Source organism: Platalea leucorodia (genome assembly GCF_965183815.1).
Source record: "Platalea leucorodia genome assembly, contig: HAP1_HAP1_SCAFFOLD_460, whole genome shotgun sequence".
Classification (NCBI taxonomy): domain Eukaryota; kingdom Metazoa; phylum Chordata; class Aves; order Pelecaniformes; family Threskiornithidae; genus Platalea; species Platalea leucorodia.
The window spans coordinates 21,869-38,314 of NW_028121131.1; the positions used below are offsets into that span (position 1 = coordinate 21,869).

The 16,446-nt window shown below is 52.3% G+C and overlaps 2 protein-coding genes across 2 annotated transcripts; both read left to right on the forward strand.

Moving 5' to 3' along the window:
- Positions 1–345: 345 nt before the first annotated feature.
- On the forward strand, positions 346–10,923 carry LOC309604201 (feather keratin Cos2-3-like; the record flags this gene model as incomplete). Its single annotated transcript, XM_082339132.1, has 2 exons — positions 346–424; positions 10,616–10,923. The coding sequence occupies 2 exons, from the start codon at positions 346–348 to the stop codon at positions 10,921–10,923; spliced, it is 387 nt and encodes a 128-aa protein (XP_082195258.1).
- Positions 810–1,112, forward strand: LOC309604203 (feather keratin Cos2-3-like; the record flags this gene model as incomplete). Its single annotated transcript, XM_082339134.1, has 1 exon — positions 810–1,112. The coding sequence occupies one exon, from the start codon at positions 810–812 to the stop codon at positions 1,110–1,112; it is 303 nt and encodes a 100-aa protein (XP_082195260.1).
- Positions 10,924–16,446: the final 5,523 nt, after the last annotated feature.

Sequence of the window (16,446 nt, forward strand, 5' to 3'; positions counted from 1 at the left end):
CCAGCTGAGAATTGCTGCAGCTTCTGCCGGAGAAAGACACTTGAAGCAGCCCCACCAGAGTGACCCAGGCCGATGTCATTTGCCTGCCCTGAACCCGTCCAGCACTTGAGCTGAGTCTTCTGCCAGCACTGCTGCATTCCTGCCCTAGAAATCCTGGAGCCTTTCCTCCCAGTGCTCAGAGGAAGCCTTCATTGGGGAATGGGCATGGCCCAAATCTGGAAATGAAAAGGCAGCAGTGCTGGAAACCAAAGCACAGCCCATATCATTAGCTGCGACGGTCTGCATTGAAGATGAGCTTGTCAGAAAATTGTTACCTCTGCAAAGGGTGCCTCTGGTCCTGCAGCAATGAAGGGCAGGTATAAAAGCCAGCCCAACTCTCTGCTCTCTCATCCACTTCTCCTGCCTCCTTCTCCTTGGGAACTAGGTGAGTCTGAAACACCTTCATCCTCCTCTTCCAAAGTGAGACGGACATCTCAGTTTGATGTTGGCTCTGTCCTGTGCTGGGGCTTGGAGTGCCTTGTCATGACAGAGGGAAGCAGGGAGAAGGTCAGCTTAGAGAGAGGTTGGGACATGGATGTGGTGGCTTTTGGCTTACGCACCAGGAGAGAAGTTCCTTGGGTCAGGCTTCTGTTTTTAGGGCCCTGGCTGGCTGAGGCAATGAAGACTCTGGCTCGTGGCACAGCTCCCAGCTCCCCATTCTGTAGTGGCCTTGGTTCCTTTGTGATGGTGTAACCAGGCTGCTCCTCAGCCACCCTTGTGCTATGCTTCCTCCATGCTCTCTCTCCCAGGTGCACCTGCAACCCAGGGACATGTCCTGCTACAACCAGTGCCTGCCCTGCCGGCCCTGCGGCCCGACCCCGCTGGCCAACAGCTGCAATGAGCCCTGTGTCAGGCAGTGCCAGAACTCCACCGTCGTCATTGAGCCCTCCACTGTGGTGGTGACCCTGCCTGGCCCCATCCTCAGCTCCTTCCCACAGAACACCGTTGTGGGATCCTCCACCTCCGCTGCTGTTGGCAGCATCCTCAGCTCTCAGGGAGTGCCCATCACCTCTGGCTGCTGTGACCTCTCCTGCATCAGCAGCCGCTATAGTGGCAGAAGGTGCCTCCCCTGACAGAGATGCTGAGAAAGTCCCAGGGAGGCACCTTGAGGAACTCAGAGCATGGTGCTGGGCAGAGGGCCATCGATTTTTGGATGTTGTTTTCAGGATAGCTGAATGGTTTTGCCTTTCTTTCCCTTTTCCTTGTTTGCCTTGGTTCACCTGGGCCCCAATGTCCCCCCAAGGCCAGCCTGGTGGGGACCATCTGTCTCCTTTCCCCCTTTTTGGGACAGGCAGACAAACGTCATCCAGGAACGTCTCCACAGCCAAGGACTGCAGACTCTCTCCTGCCCCCAGGGCTCCATGCACTGCTGACCTCCACTTGGAGTGACTTTGTTTCCCCCTTTTGGCTCATTAAAGTTCTGCTGCATTCAAGCCTGGCCTCCGTGTGCTCCTTCCCTCTCTGGACATTCCTCAGTGCCAAAGGAGAAAGGTGTTGCTCTAGAGTGGAAGGGAGTGAGGGCACAAGGCGACCCTTCTCCATTCACAGAGGCATGGGAGGTTTTCACACCCTGCAGAGGCTCCTCTTTTGGGCACCATCCCTTGGAGCTGAGGAAGACATCCCTGGCTGCTCTGCTGCGAGTGAGCATCAGTGCTGTGCCTGTCCACAAATGCCCAGAAAGGCAAGAGGCGCTGAAGGGTCAGGAGCCCCATGAGGTCTTGAGGTAGGACATTCCTCTTACTATGGCTGCAGCTGAACTGGGGTGGGGGTGGGGCGGGTGTGGAGCTCTGGAATGTGATTTGCTTTGCAGAACAGCAGGAGTCATAACACAGGGAACAGCCCTTGACATGGCCCATAACTGCTACTCCACCTTCCTCTCCTCTCCACCATCCAGTCTAGGGGCCATGGCCAACAGCCATGGGCAGGAGTAGGAGAGACATGCTATTACAAGGAGTAGCTGCTGAATGTGTCGAGGCTGGAAATTGGAGCTAAGGGGCTAATGGGAGCTGAGGGCTGCCAGCACAGAAATTGGGGCAGTGAAAGGGTGTATTTCTGATGGAGATCAAATTGCTCTGATACAGAGCATGCAGGGGAACATGAAGATCAGCAAGGAGGGGGGTACTAGGTGCACTTCCCAAGAGAGCTGCAGATGGGTGCAGAGCTCTTGACTGCTTCATTGGTCTCCCCAGAGAATCTGTGGTCAGGGATTGGCTGCCATTCTGTGGGCAGAGGATGGTTTTTTACATGGAAATCCCATCCCTTCTGATTGGTTGAAATGCCTCTTGGCAGCCACTACAGTCTCATATCCTATTTCCTCCATGAAAATCCAGATGGCTTGACAAAAATGTACAAGTGAAAGAACAGAAATCCCCACACCACTGTCCTCCACCAAGAGGGAATTGTGGCTAATGAAGCCTATCTCAGAACCACTGCTACGCTACACGTGCTCTCACCACTCACTAATGTTTGCTTAAACTGCCTGTGGTGGGTTGATCTTGGCTGGCTGCCAGGTATCCACCATGTCTCTCTATCACTCTTCCTGCATCAACAAGATAAGGGGAGAAAATACGGTGAAAAGCTCCTGGGTGAAGATAAGGACACAGAGACTCATAACACATTCATAATGCTTTGTCTCTGCTGCTCCTTCCTTTTCATGCTCTTCCCCTGCTGTAGCATTGGATCCCACCCACAGTATACAGTCCTTCATGAACTTCTCCAACATGGGTCCTTCCCACAAGCTGCATTTCTTCAAGACTGTACCCATGGGGTACAGGCCTTCAGGAAGAGCCTGCTCCAGCGGGAGTCCCTCATGGGCCACAGGTCCTGCCAGAAAAACTGCTCCAGTGTGGGCTCATCTCCATGGAGTGCAGCTTCCTTCAGGACACGTCCACCTGCTCCATCTTGGGGTCCTCCATGGGCTGCAGTGTGGATAGCTAGTCCACCATGGTCTGCCATGGGCTGCAGGGAGACAATCTGCATCACCATAGTCTTCACCACAGGCTGTAGGGAATCTCTGCTCTGGCACCTGGAGCACCTTCCTCCCCCTCCTCCTTCACTGATCTTGGTGTTTCTCTCACGTTTTCTCACTCCTCTCTCACAATTGCTGTGCAGCATTTTTTACCCTTTCTTAAATATGTTTTCCCAGCGGTGCCACCAGCTTCACTGCCTGGCTCAGCTTTGGCCAGTAGTGGGTCCATCTTGGAGCTGGAAGTGGCTCTGTCTGACATGTGGGCACCTTCTGGTGTCTTCTCACAGAAGCCATTCCTGCAGACACCACCCCCCACCCCCTCCCCCCCCGCCGAAAACCTTGCCACATAAACACAACACACTGTCTTTACCCTTATGATATTATGTGCAGAAACTTTGTATGTAAGAACTTTGGCTGTAGCATTAACTCAGCCATCTAGTGGTAACAGAGGAGGCTGCAGGCAGCTTCCACGTGCTACAGGCGATTAAACAACCTGCACCTGCATGCAAAACACAGAGGAAAAAAGACCAGCACATCAAATAAAGCCAGGAAAACAACATAAAAAAGGAATACATGAACATTCACAGGGTAGACAAACCATTTTTTCAACTGCTCTCTAAATTAATGTTGCTTCTGCATTTCTCTGCCTTTTGAAGAGCGGGTATTTACTCTAAAGGGAGTCCAGAGAAAGCCTCACTACTACAAATCACTTCTGATGTCCCAGACTCAGCGTCTGTAGCCCAAGGGGAATCTAGTCTGTCCCAGGCACACAACCCGGTGCTACCACGTGATTTTGTCACTGCTGATCCCTTTGCAAGGGTGGTGGCTGGTCCCAGACCCTTGAGGAGATCACTAAGACAGGTGGAAGCTTCTAAGGCTGTAAGATTTTTCTGATTTTTTTTTGGCCTGTAAAATGGGCATTTGGGAGGCCTATAGCCTATTCTATAGTTTTAAATTATCCTTCACATGCAGACTTGGGACTTGGACATGTTCAATGTCTGCAAAGGTCATGACAGCTTGGACTCTGCTGTGGTTTCCTCTGTCAGTGGGAAAACAGCTGGCTGAACCACTGTCAAACCCTTGAGCTCACTAAAGCTGACGGGGCTGGCCAGTTCCTTATCCGTTGCCTTAACTGTAGGGTCTGAAGGACTTGCTAGAATCATCTCAAGAGCCTGAGAGCTGGCGTCTGATGCCCTGGTTCTCAGTGGTGTGTGTGCATGTCACATACATGCTCATCTGGCTGTACTCATGTGTTCATTCACATGTACACGTGTGTGCCTGGGGTAATGCACATGCAAGCATGACTGTGTGCAAATAGTGTGTGTGTGTGTGTGTGTGTGTTTGGGCACACCTGTTCATGAGTGTGCATGTGTTTCATGCAGGTGAGTATGGATGTCCGTGACGTTGATCTGCTTATATGTAAGTGTGTGGGCATAGGGTGTGTGGATGGCTGCTTTTATGTATTATCATTTGTGTACAGAAGTGTACACATGTATCTACACAAACATATGCGTGCAGGTGCATGCACGTGTAAGCATGTGTGTTTGAGTATCTGTGCATACACATTGGTATGACGGTGTGGCTGTGCATGTGTCTGCACATGGACTTCTTTGGAAACGTGTACACAGACCTCTGTGGGTGCACACACAAAGGCTGCTCTTCAGGTGCATGTAAACGCATAGGTGTGGTTGTGCCCGTGTGCGGGACCATGTGTGTGCATGCCTGTGAGCGTGCACACCTCTGTGTGTGTGTAGGTATGCATGTGTGTGCACCCATGAGGGGGTGCACGTATGCTTTTTTTTTGGTGGATGAGCCTATGAGGGTGAGTATGCAATTCCCTCCACTCATTGCATTGCATTCATTGGTCCTACTGTAATCATAGTTTATCTCGAGAGTCTAGCTCAATCTTCTCTGTGTCCTCCAGTGAAGCGGTAGTAGGCAGCAAGTACGCCTTCCCTTACTCTTCTCTTCTCCAAGATGAGCAGGCCCAGCTCTCATCCTCTCCTTGCACGTCATGACTCTGGCTACCTGACCATCTTGGTGGCCTCCACACGACTCACGCCTGTTGATCACTATCTTTCCGGGACTGCGGAGCCCCAAACCGGGTGCGCTGCTCCAGATACAGGCTCACAAGTCCCAGACAGAGGAGCAAGATCACTTCTCTGGACTTGCTGGCTACACTCTGAGTAATACAGCTCAGGATGCAGTGTACCTTCTTTGCTGCAAGAGGACACTGCTGTCTCATGTTCAGCTGGGTGCCCAGCAGGACCTCACATCTTTTTGTGCTGAGCTGCTTCCTAGGCAGCCAGCCCCCGGCCTGTACTAGTGTATGGGGTGGTTTGTGCTTGCTTGTGTTGAACTTTTTGTGGTTCTGGTCAGCCCAATTCTCCAATCTGCTCAGATCCCTCTGACTAGCAGCCCTGCCCTATATTGTATTGATGACTCCCTACAATTAGGGATCCTCCGCAAACTTGTTGAGAGTGCACTCCTCCCCACTAGTCAGGTCGTTAATGAAAATATTAAACAGTATTGGTGCCAGTATTGACGCCTGAGGGTTCCCACTGTGGTTATTGGCTGCGGCTGGGCTTTGTGCCAGTGGTCACAACTCCCTGAGCTCAGCAGGCCAGCTAATTTTCCAGCCTCCTTCTTGTCCACCTATCCAGCCCTATCCCACCTGTTTGGTGAGTAGGGTACTACAGGAAAGAGAGTCAAAAGTCGTGCTAAAACTCAAGGCACGCCACACACCCTCCGCAGTACCACTCACCTCCTTATAGAAAGCAATGAAGTCGGTCAGGCATGATTTGCCCTCAGTAGACACGTGAGCTGCTCCCAGTGGTTTTTATTGTCTTCCATGACTTTAGAAAAGGCTTCTGAGAGCTTCTTTTCAGGGACTGAGTGGAGACTGACCAGCCAGCTCCTTGAACACCCTTGGATATATCCCAGCTGGTCCCATGGACGTATCTATGTCCAATTGGTAGTAAGAGCTCCTTAATTCTTTCTTCTACTGTGGGTGCTGCGTCATTCCCAGAGAGTCTACTGGCAGGCTCAGATGATGGGCCTGAGGAGAAGCCATACCAGTAAAAACTGAGGACAAGTATCTGTAGAGCACTTCAGGCTTTTCCCTATGCCATGTTCGTTTAGTTCAGTACCTGTTTGGTCCAAGGTCTCAGCCTCTGTCTGGCACAGCACCAGGCTGATGGGCTGCAAAGGTACATCTGACATTGACTCGGACATGAGGCAGGGCTGTGTCTCACACCAGACAGCACTGACGCTGGAAGCAGATCCACTTGGGCATAGCCTGAATGAGGTTGGCAGGATTTCTCGGCCTTTGTCCCTGTCCATAAAGGAAACCCCATCCTTTTTGAACCACCTAGATCTGGGGAGAGTTGTGTCCTGAGCTGAGCCACTTCTCGGCAACAGGGCCACCAAGAGCCCCAAAGGAGTGACCCAGGCTGACATCATTTGCCTTTGCTGGACTCCTCCAGCAGGTGAGCTGAGTCCTCTGCCCACACTGCTGTGTTTTGCTCCGGAAATGCTTGGGCCTCTCATCCTGCCACGCAAAAGGTGCCTTCCCTGGGGAATGTGCCTGGCATAAAGCAGGAAATGAAAAGACAGCCATTCAGGAAGCCAGAACACAGCCCATCGCATTAGCTGGGATGCTTTGCATTCAAGATGAACTTGTCAGAAAATAATCGCGGCTGCAAGGGATGCCTCTGGCAGCCTGGGGCAGTGAAGGCCCACCATAAAAGGCAGGCCAGCTCCTCGCTCTCTCATCCACTTCTCTTGCCTCCTTCTCCTTGGGAGTCAGGTGAGTCTGAAGACCCTTCTCCTTCTCCACTTCCCTTAAAAGGAGGCCTCACCTTAATGGACCTCTCAGCTGACACCAGTTTTGTCCTATGCCAGCTCTTGAGGATGCTTGTCATGGGAGAGGGAAGTGGGGGGAAGGTTAGACATGGAGGGATGCTGGGACAGTACTGAGGTGGCTTCTGGACTCAGGAGCTAGGCAGTAGCCACATAACACCTGTTGAGTGTGAGCCACCTGAGGTGGCTGGTTTTGGGCCCTGGCAGGATGAGGCCAAGAAGCCCTCATCCATCTCTGCACAGCCTTCACCTCGTGGGCCTGCTTGTTCTTTGGCTCCCTCATGGTGTGTTGAAAGGATGCTCCTCACACATCCCCATGTTTTGCTTCCTCCCTGCCTCTCCCCCAGGTGCACCTCGGATACCAAGACATGTCCTGCTGCGACCAGTGCCTGCCCTGCCGGCCCTGCGGCCCGACCCCGCTGGCCAACAGCTGCAATGAGCCCTGTGTCAGGCAGTGCCAGAACTCCACCGTCATCATCCAGCCCTCCCCCGTGGTGGTGACCCTGCCCGGACCCATCCTCAGCTCCTTCCCGCAGAACACCGTTGTGGGATCCTCCACCTCCGCTGCCGCTGGCAGCATCCTCAGCTCTCAGGGAGTGCCCATCACCTCTGGCTGCTGTGACCTCTCCTGCATCACCAGCCGCTACTGTGGCAGCAGATGCCCCCCTTGCTAAAAGTGCTTACAACGGCCTCGGATAAGGACCCCCAGGAACTCAAAACATGATGCTGGACAGACGATCAAACTTTGTGCCGCTGTTTTAAGAGCAGCTGACCGTCTCTGGCTTGCCCTGCAAGGGCAGACTGGAAGGGACCAGCCTGGGCTCTCAGAAAACATGGCCAAGGTCTACCTTTCCTCTCTTCCACTCACCCGTCTTCTCTCTTCTCTTTGTTGTCTTGTGCTCCCCTCAAAGCGTGCTGCGAGGACCCCAGAAACCAGCCTTGAATGACCTCCTTGCCTGTCTCCCTTTGCCGGGCACGTCGACAGATGCCCTGTGGGAACCCTGCCACAGGAAAAGGGCAACAGATTCTTGGCTTCTCCTGCTCCTCCCCGCACTGGTGGCCTCCACTTGCAGTGACCTTATTTCCCTCTTTACACTCATTAAAGAATTGCTGCAACCCCGTCTTTGTCCCGTGGAGTGTCTTTCATACTGACTGCCAAGGGAGAAAGCCATTGCTTTGGGGGGAAATTAGGAGGGGGGACACAGGGGGACCCTTCATCACTCCTAGAGGCATTGGAGGGTGGGACACACTGCAGCGAGGCCTCTGAAAGAGGCACTGCCTCTTTGAAGCTGAGGAAGACATCCCGAGTTACTCCACAGCCGATGGTCGTCAGTCCTTGCCTTGCTGCGCCTCTGCTCAGAAATACTCCCTTGGCCCTGCAGCATGTCAGGAACAGGAATCCTGACAACTGCTGTCCTCCAGAGAGGAACTGTGGGCACGTTGGAGGCCCTGGGAAGGTGCAAAGAAGACTCTCCTCAGTGGCGCCCAACAACAGGACCACAGGCAATGGGCACAGGCTGAAACACACGAGGCTGTGTCTGAAACATCATGAAACACTTTTTTTTACTGTGAGTGTGACTGAGCACTGGGACAGGTTGCCCAGAGAGGCTGTGGAGTCTCCCTCCTTGGAGATATTCAAGAGCCATCAGAACATAGTTCTCGGTAACCTGCTCTAGGTGACTCTGCTTCAGAAGGGTGGTTGGAGAAGTCACTTCTAGTGGTCCCTTCCAACCTCTACCATTTGGTGATTCTCCAAAAGACTTTTTACAAAATAACTTTTCCCACAGTTGCTCTGCCCTTCTGGGATAGCAGAAAAGGGGTGTTTCTAGTGCATGCCCATGATCAAAAGCCATAAAGGAGGCTTTTAAATTTTTAGTCTTTTGTCATAGATTACTTCCTGCATCTTTCAAAGGGGCCTTGGTTTCTATTGTCCATATCTGCTTGTTCCTGGCGATACAACAATGTTTTATCATGATCTTTTTAGGGTTGTCACTGTCTAGATTTACACTGTAATCCAACACGAGATCCCTCAGTGCCTCAAAATTGACCTTTTCTCTGTTTGATGCATTTAGAATGATGCCTTTAACCTCTAAATTGCACTTCTCTCTAGACTGCAAGACGCTATAGGATTTAGGGCCTGATGACACAAACGCCACGATATGCTCGTCTGACAGACACGTGCCCATCAACTCACTGAGGAGGGGGTTCCCCGTCCCCTGGATGACTCACAGATATCACGGAGCCTCTGTCAAGATAAAGGTAATGGTCTTGCAGGGCACCTGAGAGATTGTAAAGCTCTAGGTCTGAATACGTTGTGGTGAAGAAACCTATGGAAATGTTAGTATTGTACGCCAGGGTCATGTACCCTTCGGCGTGGTTCCATGAGACGGTGGCTGCATCCTCATCGATAAAAGCACAAGCTGGAGAAAAGAGGTAACTATACAACTCATCTGGTTGTCTTACAATGTTGATGTTGAGTAGGTTGTACCTCTGTCCAAATGTTCCCCACAGAGAATTTAAAAACAGTTTTGCCATTTGATGTTTCATGGAGTTTTTCTTACTGTGTTCAGGCCACAAAATGACATCTTCTTTCTGCCTGTCTGTTCAAGTTTCAATAATTTTCACGTAGCGAGTAATGCCCGATATAAATTAATAACTGTATCCTTCCAGATATTGTCTGGCTCCAAACCTCTGAACCAGCTGGTCCCACTGTGCTCCATGGAAGCCATGAGGTGGACTGCTGCTTCCTCTGCCCCTGCTGTATTTGAGGCTGGGGGCCAAAATGGACCCTTCAAACGCTCCCTCAGGACTTGGGAGGGCAGCAGGCAGCCTCCACAGTGAATCATCCTCATTGTGTTGGGAGGGAGGGATGGAAAGAGAAAGACACAGCATGTCCTCACGCATGGAAAGCCCTTGGGTGACCATCCGAGGATTGTAGGGCTGGGAGCAGCTGGGCCCCTTCCTGTCAATGTGACCCCAGGCAACCCCAGCAGTTTGCCCCAGGCCAACATCACTGCCTTGCATTGGACCCATCCAGGACTTGAGCTGCGTCTTCTGCTGACACTGAGACATTCCTGCCCCAGAAAACCTGGGGCCTCTCAAGCCCAGCACTCAGAAGAAGCCTCTGTGAGGCAACGAGTATGGCATTAGCCAGGAAATGAAAAGGGAGCATCCTGGAAAACAACCACCCTGCCTATGTCATTAGCTGGGATGCGTTCCGTTTGTCACGAGCACCTTAGAAAATTGCCACTTCCGTAGAAGCTACGTGTGGGCCTGGGGCAGGTCCGGGCCACCATAAAAGCCAGCCCAGCTCCCCACTCTCTCATCCACTTCTCTTGCCTCTTTCTCCTTGGGAACCAGGTGAGTCTGAAGCCCTTTCCTTATGTCCTTTTCTGTTCATGCAGATGTGAGGTTCTCCATCCTGTGCTAGGTCATGGTGCTGCTTCTCATGAGGGGCTGAAGACAGGTGAAGGTTTGACTCAGGGAGTGTTTGGGACTTGCCTGAGAAGGCTCTTAATTGAAGAAGTGGGCAGCAGCCTCATTGGGCCAGGTGACACTTTGCAGCACCATGCCTGGATGAGGCCCAGAAACCCTTCTGCCTCACTGCTTAGTTTCTACCTCCTGGCTCAGCAGGTGCCTTTGACACACTTGCAGTGGGGTGATGAGCTCGTGGCAGACTGCTCCTCACATGTGCCTGTGCTCTGATTCCTCTCTGCCCTCTCTCCCAGGTGCACCTCCACCCTCCAGACATGTCCTGCTACGACCAGTGCCTGCCCTGCCGGCCCTGCGGCCCGACCCCGCTGGCCAACAGCTGCAATGAGCCCTGTGTCAGGCAGTGCCAGAACTCCACCGTCGTCATCGAGCCCTCCCCCGTGGTGGTGACCCTGCCCGGACCCATCCTCAGCTCCTTCCCGCAGAACACCGTTGTGGGATCCTCCACCTCTGCTGCCGTTGGCAGCATCCTCAGCTCTCAGGGAGTGCCCATCACCTCTGGCTGCTGTGACCTCTCCTGCATCACCAGCCGCTACTGTGGCAGCAGATGCCCCCCCTGCTAAAGCCACTGGTGACAGCCTGGATGAGGACGCCCAGGAATGCAGGCCTAGATTCTGGACTGAGGACAGAGCTCCTGGCCATCGATTTTGGAGAGGCTGAGCATGCAGTGCTGCCCTTCCAGAGGAGGTGCAGCTGGGGCTCTCTGAAAACATGGCCAAAGTCTAATTTCCTTGCCTTCCACTCTCTCCCGTCTCTTTCTTGTCTGCTTTTCTTCTGGGCTGTAAGACCCCCCCAGAGCCAATGTGGGGGATCTGCTGACCCCTCTTCCTCCGTGGTGCAGGCAGATGGATGCCCTGTGGGATATCTCCTGTGGGCAATGGGCACAGACTTTCAACAGCTGCTAGTGCTCTCCCTGCTCTCATCCCCTCCTCTAGAAGTGATCTCATCTCCTTCTTCAGAGTCATTAAACTTTTCCGCATTTCAGCCTCTGCCTCCACGTAATCCTTCTTTGGTGTCATTGTCTCTAGTTGACAAGGAAGAAAAGCATTGTCTTGGGTGGGGGGAAGTAAGGTGGGGGCACAAGTGGACATTTCATCATTCCCAAAGGAAGGAGAGGGCGGGACACAGGACAAGGAGTCCCTTCCAGTCACTGTCTCTTGGAGCTAAAGAAGACATACTCAGTTCCTCCTAAGCCAGGGGCGATCAGGCCCTGCATTCTGGCATCAGGCCTTTGACACTGTCGCCCACAACATCCTTCTGTCTGAATTGAAGAGAGGTGGCTTTGATGGGTGGACTGTTTGGTGGATGAGGAATTGGTTGGATGGTTGCATCCGGAGGGTAATGGTCAATGGCCCAATGTCCAGATGGAGACGAGTGATGAGTGGTATCCCTCAGGGGTCTGTATTGGGACCAGTACTGCTTGATATCTTCATCAATGACATAGAAAGCGGGATCGAGTGCACCCTCAGCAAGTTTGCGCACAACACCAAGCTGAGTGGTGCAGCTGACACGCCTGAGGGACAGGATGCCATCCAGAGGGACCTGGACAAGCTCGAGAAGTGGGCCCATGTGAACCTCATGAGGTTCAACACGGACAAGTGCAAGGTTCTGCACCTGGGCCGGGGCAACCCCTGGTATCAATACAGGTTGGGGGACAGAGGGATTGAGAGCAGCCTTGCAGAGAAGGACTTGAGGGTACTGGTGGATGAAAAGCTGGACACGAGCCAGCAATGTGTTCTTGCAGCCCAGAAAGCTGTTTCCCGGGCTGCATCCAAAGAAGTGTGGCCAGCAGGTTGAGGGAGGTGATTCTGCCCCTCTAGTCTTCTCTGGTGAGAACCCACCTGGAGTACTTGCATCCAGGTCTGGAGTCCTCAGCACAGGAAAGGCATGGAGCTGTTGGAGAGGGTCCAGAGGAGGGCCACAAAAATGATCAGAGGGATGGAACACCTTTCCTGTGAAGAAAGGCTGAAAGAGCTGGGATTGCTCAGCCTGGAGAAGAGAAGGTTGCGAGGAGACCTTATTGTGGCCTTTCAGTACTTAAAGGGGACCTATAAAAAAAAAAGGGACAAACTTTTTAGTAGGGCCTGTTGCGATAGGACAAGGGGTAATGGTTTTAAACTTAAAGAGAGTAGATTCAGTCTAGATATAAGGAACACGTTTTTCATGATGAGGGTGGTGAAACACTGGAACAGGTTACCCAGAGAGGTGGTAGATGCCCCATCCTTGGAAACATTCGAGGCCAGGCTGGATGGGGCTCTGAGCAACCTGATCTAGTTGTAGATGTCCCTGCCAATTGCAGGGGGGGATGACCTTCAGAAGTCCCTTCCATCCCAAAGCATTCTATGATTCTATGAAATCTTTCCGCATCACAGCCTCTGCCTCCACATATTCCTTTCATCGGTAGACATTGTCTCATATTGCCAAGGAAGAAAGGCATTACCTTGGCTGGCGGGGGATAAGGTGAAGGAACAAGCGAACACGGGGCAGTGGGCCCCTTCCAGTCACTGTCTCTTGGAGCTGAGGAAGACATATTCAAGCTCCTCCACAGCCAGCGGCCATCAGGCCCTGCCTTTTGGCATAGGAGCTGGGACTGGTCCCAGAACACCATTTTACTCCTAAGAAGATGACCAGGCCATCAGGGAGTGGCAAGTTCTCATGAGTTATTGCTCACCTTCCTGAGGACATCAGAGGAGATATCTAAACTCCAAAGGAGGACAGGTGGCCTCTGCCTGAGATTGAGCTGTTGGTACCACTCACTGTGGCTGCAGACCGGATGCCATCACTAGACTGGATCCAGATCCTCTCCCCTTCCTCATCGGTGAGGTGCAGAAGCAGGAAAAGCTGAGGATGCAGTATGAGCAAGACTGAGGTCTCCCTAAAGGGGCTTAAGTCTAAGAAGCATCAGGAGAAGGGCAAAAGACAGTATCTGGGGAAGTGCAAAGGAGGGTCACAGAAGTAAAAAGCTGACCCAGGCAAGATGGGAGAAGTGTCTTGCCCCTACACAAGCAGAGCAGGGGAGGCAATTCCTTCCTGGTGATGTTCAAGGATCCTGAGCTTCCCACACTCTCCTCCACATAGCTCCTGAACTGTCAGCAAAATATTCCTGACAGCGTATTGGCTGAGGCCTGTCCCTGTGCACAGAAGAGCTCCCCAAACAGTTCAGTGAAGCCTGATGTGTGCACACATGCGTTCCTGATCCTGCCAGGCTGAAAACACCAATGATGTCTGATGAACAGTTGTCCTTTGCAGACCTAAAAGGATTCAAAAGGAGGACTCCAAGTTCAGCCAGAGCTCAGGTTATCCCACACTTCTGAATTCAGCCTCCACAATCACCTGAGCAAAAATATAACTGCTGCAAGATGGATTTTCACCTGAATGCCCTCCCGTGGTCAGCCTGGACTGAGTAGAGTGGAGGAAACCGTCACAGGGCTTGTCAAATGGAAACCTTGGTTCATCCCTTGTGCTCCTTCCCACTTGGGGATTTCCACTTTCTTGGGGACTGAGGGATCCAGTTCTTGCCGAAGCTGTGTCAGCACTGCTGTCTTCTCAAGAAATGCCTACTCTGGAAAGGTCGACCCTGACGGGGTTTTGAGGAAAACCCGGAGAACACAATGAAGCTCTTTCTTTTTTTTTTTTTTTTCAGAGAAAAAAAGGAACTTTTTACAAGGGACTGACTGCAAGGCTCAGGTGAGTCTCTGACTGGTTCTTTCCAGCCCTTGGGGAGGTGCAGAGTGCACAGATGAGAATGGACAAGTGCTCTCTGCACAGCAAATACTCTCTTGTCCTAGGGTATACAGTGAAACCAGTTCCAGAGCAGGGGTTCTTTCATTACTTTCTCCTTCCTCTCAAGCCACTGACACTAGCCCCTTCTGGAAGAATATAATCGCCTGCAGATCTCTGAGTGCACTGAGGAAATAGTGCACAGACACATCCCCTTCCTCCCCTGGGTTGCTGCACAGCCAAAGAAACTCGCTGCACAGCCAAAGAAACTCCCTGCACCAGGGTGTCTTGTACAGCACAGAGGTACAAGACACTGTCAGAGACCTCAACTTCCTCCAGCCGCAGGAGGCTGTATTTCTCTGTGGTGTTCAGCAATGTGGTGAGATGGCCGCTCTGCTTGGGGCCAGCTGATGCTTGCTACAAGACCAGGTGTGAGGCTTCGCCTTTCTTCTGCTGGTACCAGAACAAGCCATGCAAGTTAGAGACCTGGTAGGCACAGGTTGTTTGGAAGGCGTTTCTCTCCTCTACTGTGACTTGTCCTTCTTGCTGGGTGACAGTGGTCTGTCCCATGGTGCCTGGAAGAAAGCAAAGGTCAGCAACTGTGCAGGGAATGGCTCTGAGAGGCAAAACAAGAAGGGATGCAAAGCGTCGGAGGAGAAGGCTCCCTGGGCCTTGCTCTGCAGCCAGAGCTCCATGGATGGGAACAGCAAGGCGGTGGGTGTTTTTGGGCCTCAGCTCAGCGTGAATCCCACAGCACAATAAGGTCAATTACCTCCCACAGGGATATCCCCAGAGAGAGCCAGGTCTTCCATGCTGACTCTCATGCTACCCAGAGTCTCCAGGGAACAGCCTGTAGCGCCTGGCTCTCCTGTGCTAGTTTCATCCTACTCCTCATTCCCTGTCCTCTCAGAAGTCTCGGAGGTCATGGGAGGGCGAAGGAAGCACTGGCATTGTGGACATGCAGGAGAAATGGCTAGCCAGGGCATGCTGCACGACATGTACCAGCCAGGAGAGACACTGGGACACCCTAACACTGTGAGTGGGACGGAAGAGCTTTCATGTCCCGGCATCAGCTTTCAAAAGGCCTGTGTGCCAGAAAAATATGTAGTTCGGAGATAGAAAAGAGCTTCTGCAATGATATGTCTGAGAAACACTGGGCCCAGACAGATCACAAGAGAAAGATGGAGAGAGGTGGACAGCTGGCAAGAGAAAAGGAAGGCAAGGGGTCTAAGACGACAAGGAGAGGAGGTGTTTCTTCTCGGTCTCATCTTTTCTTCTCCATCAGTAACAGCATCTTAGAACCATAGAATGTTCTGAGTTGGAAGGGACACACAAGGATCACCGATTCCAACTCCTGTCCCTGCATAGGATAACCCCAAAATTCACACAATATGTCTGAGGGCGTTGTCCAAATGCTGCTTGAATATTGTCAGGCTTGGCGCCATGACTACCTCTCTGGGGAGCCTGTTCCAGTTCTCCACCACCCTTGGGGTGAAGAACCTTTTCCTAATATCCAACCTAAGCCTCCCCTTGAGGTTTTTACTTTCTCTATCTTGAGAAAATAGGTCCAAATCCACCCATGTAATCCGATGCCCGTAAGTCAAGAGCAGCTCCCTGCAGAGATCTGTTGAGGGGTGAGGGTCTCGTGAGAAGAAGAGGAATCATGGTTCCAGTCAAAGCCAATGCTTCCCCAGTGGTTGCCTCAGGAAGGCAGCGAGGATGAGATACCCAAGGTGCACGCTGAGACCCATCCTTCTGCATGTGTGAGAGGGAGACTCAAAAACCCCACACGTCCCCACCAAGAGCCCCGAGAGAGCAGAGCTGCTGGAAATGACTCTGCAAGGGGAACAAAGAAAGAAATGGGGAGGAGAAAATGCTTGGTCTTAGCATGCCTGAAATGCCCTTGCTGTGGTCCTCCCTCCTCCAGCAGTGACACGTGTCGTTCCTGCAGCCAACACCTTCTGCCTTTCCAAGGTGAAGGGTATAAGGGGTAAATGCTTGCACGTGGTGACCAACCTCTCTGACACATCCTCCTGTGCAATATCTTGGGAGTCTCTCCTTCTCTGATGCCTCTTCTTCCTCTCTCACCAACCACCAGCCCTCGGTGCGGTTGGCCTCTCCAAGCTCCTGCACAGTGTCTAGCCCCAAACTCCTGTCAGCATACCCCCCAAACCCTGCAGACCCTAACTGTCCCTCTCAGCTCCCTCAGGCACAGTGGACGTTCTCCCTCTCTCCAAAGGAAGGTATCTCAGGAATCAATAAATGAAGCTACCTGCCACACTGCCCAGCCAATCTCATAAACCAGCTTCTGAAAGGCTCATTGGGGGGAAACCCCCAAACAACAAAAACAACAAACAGCCTTTCCA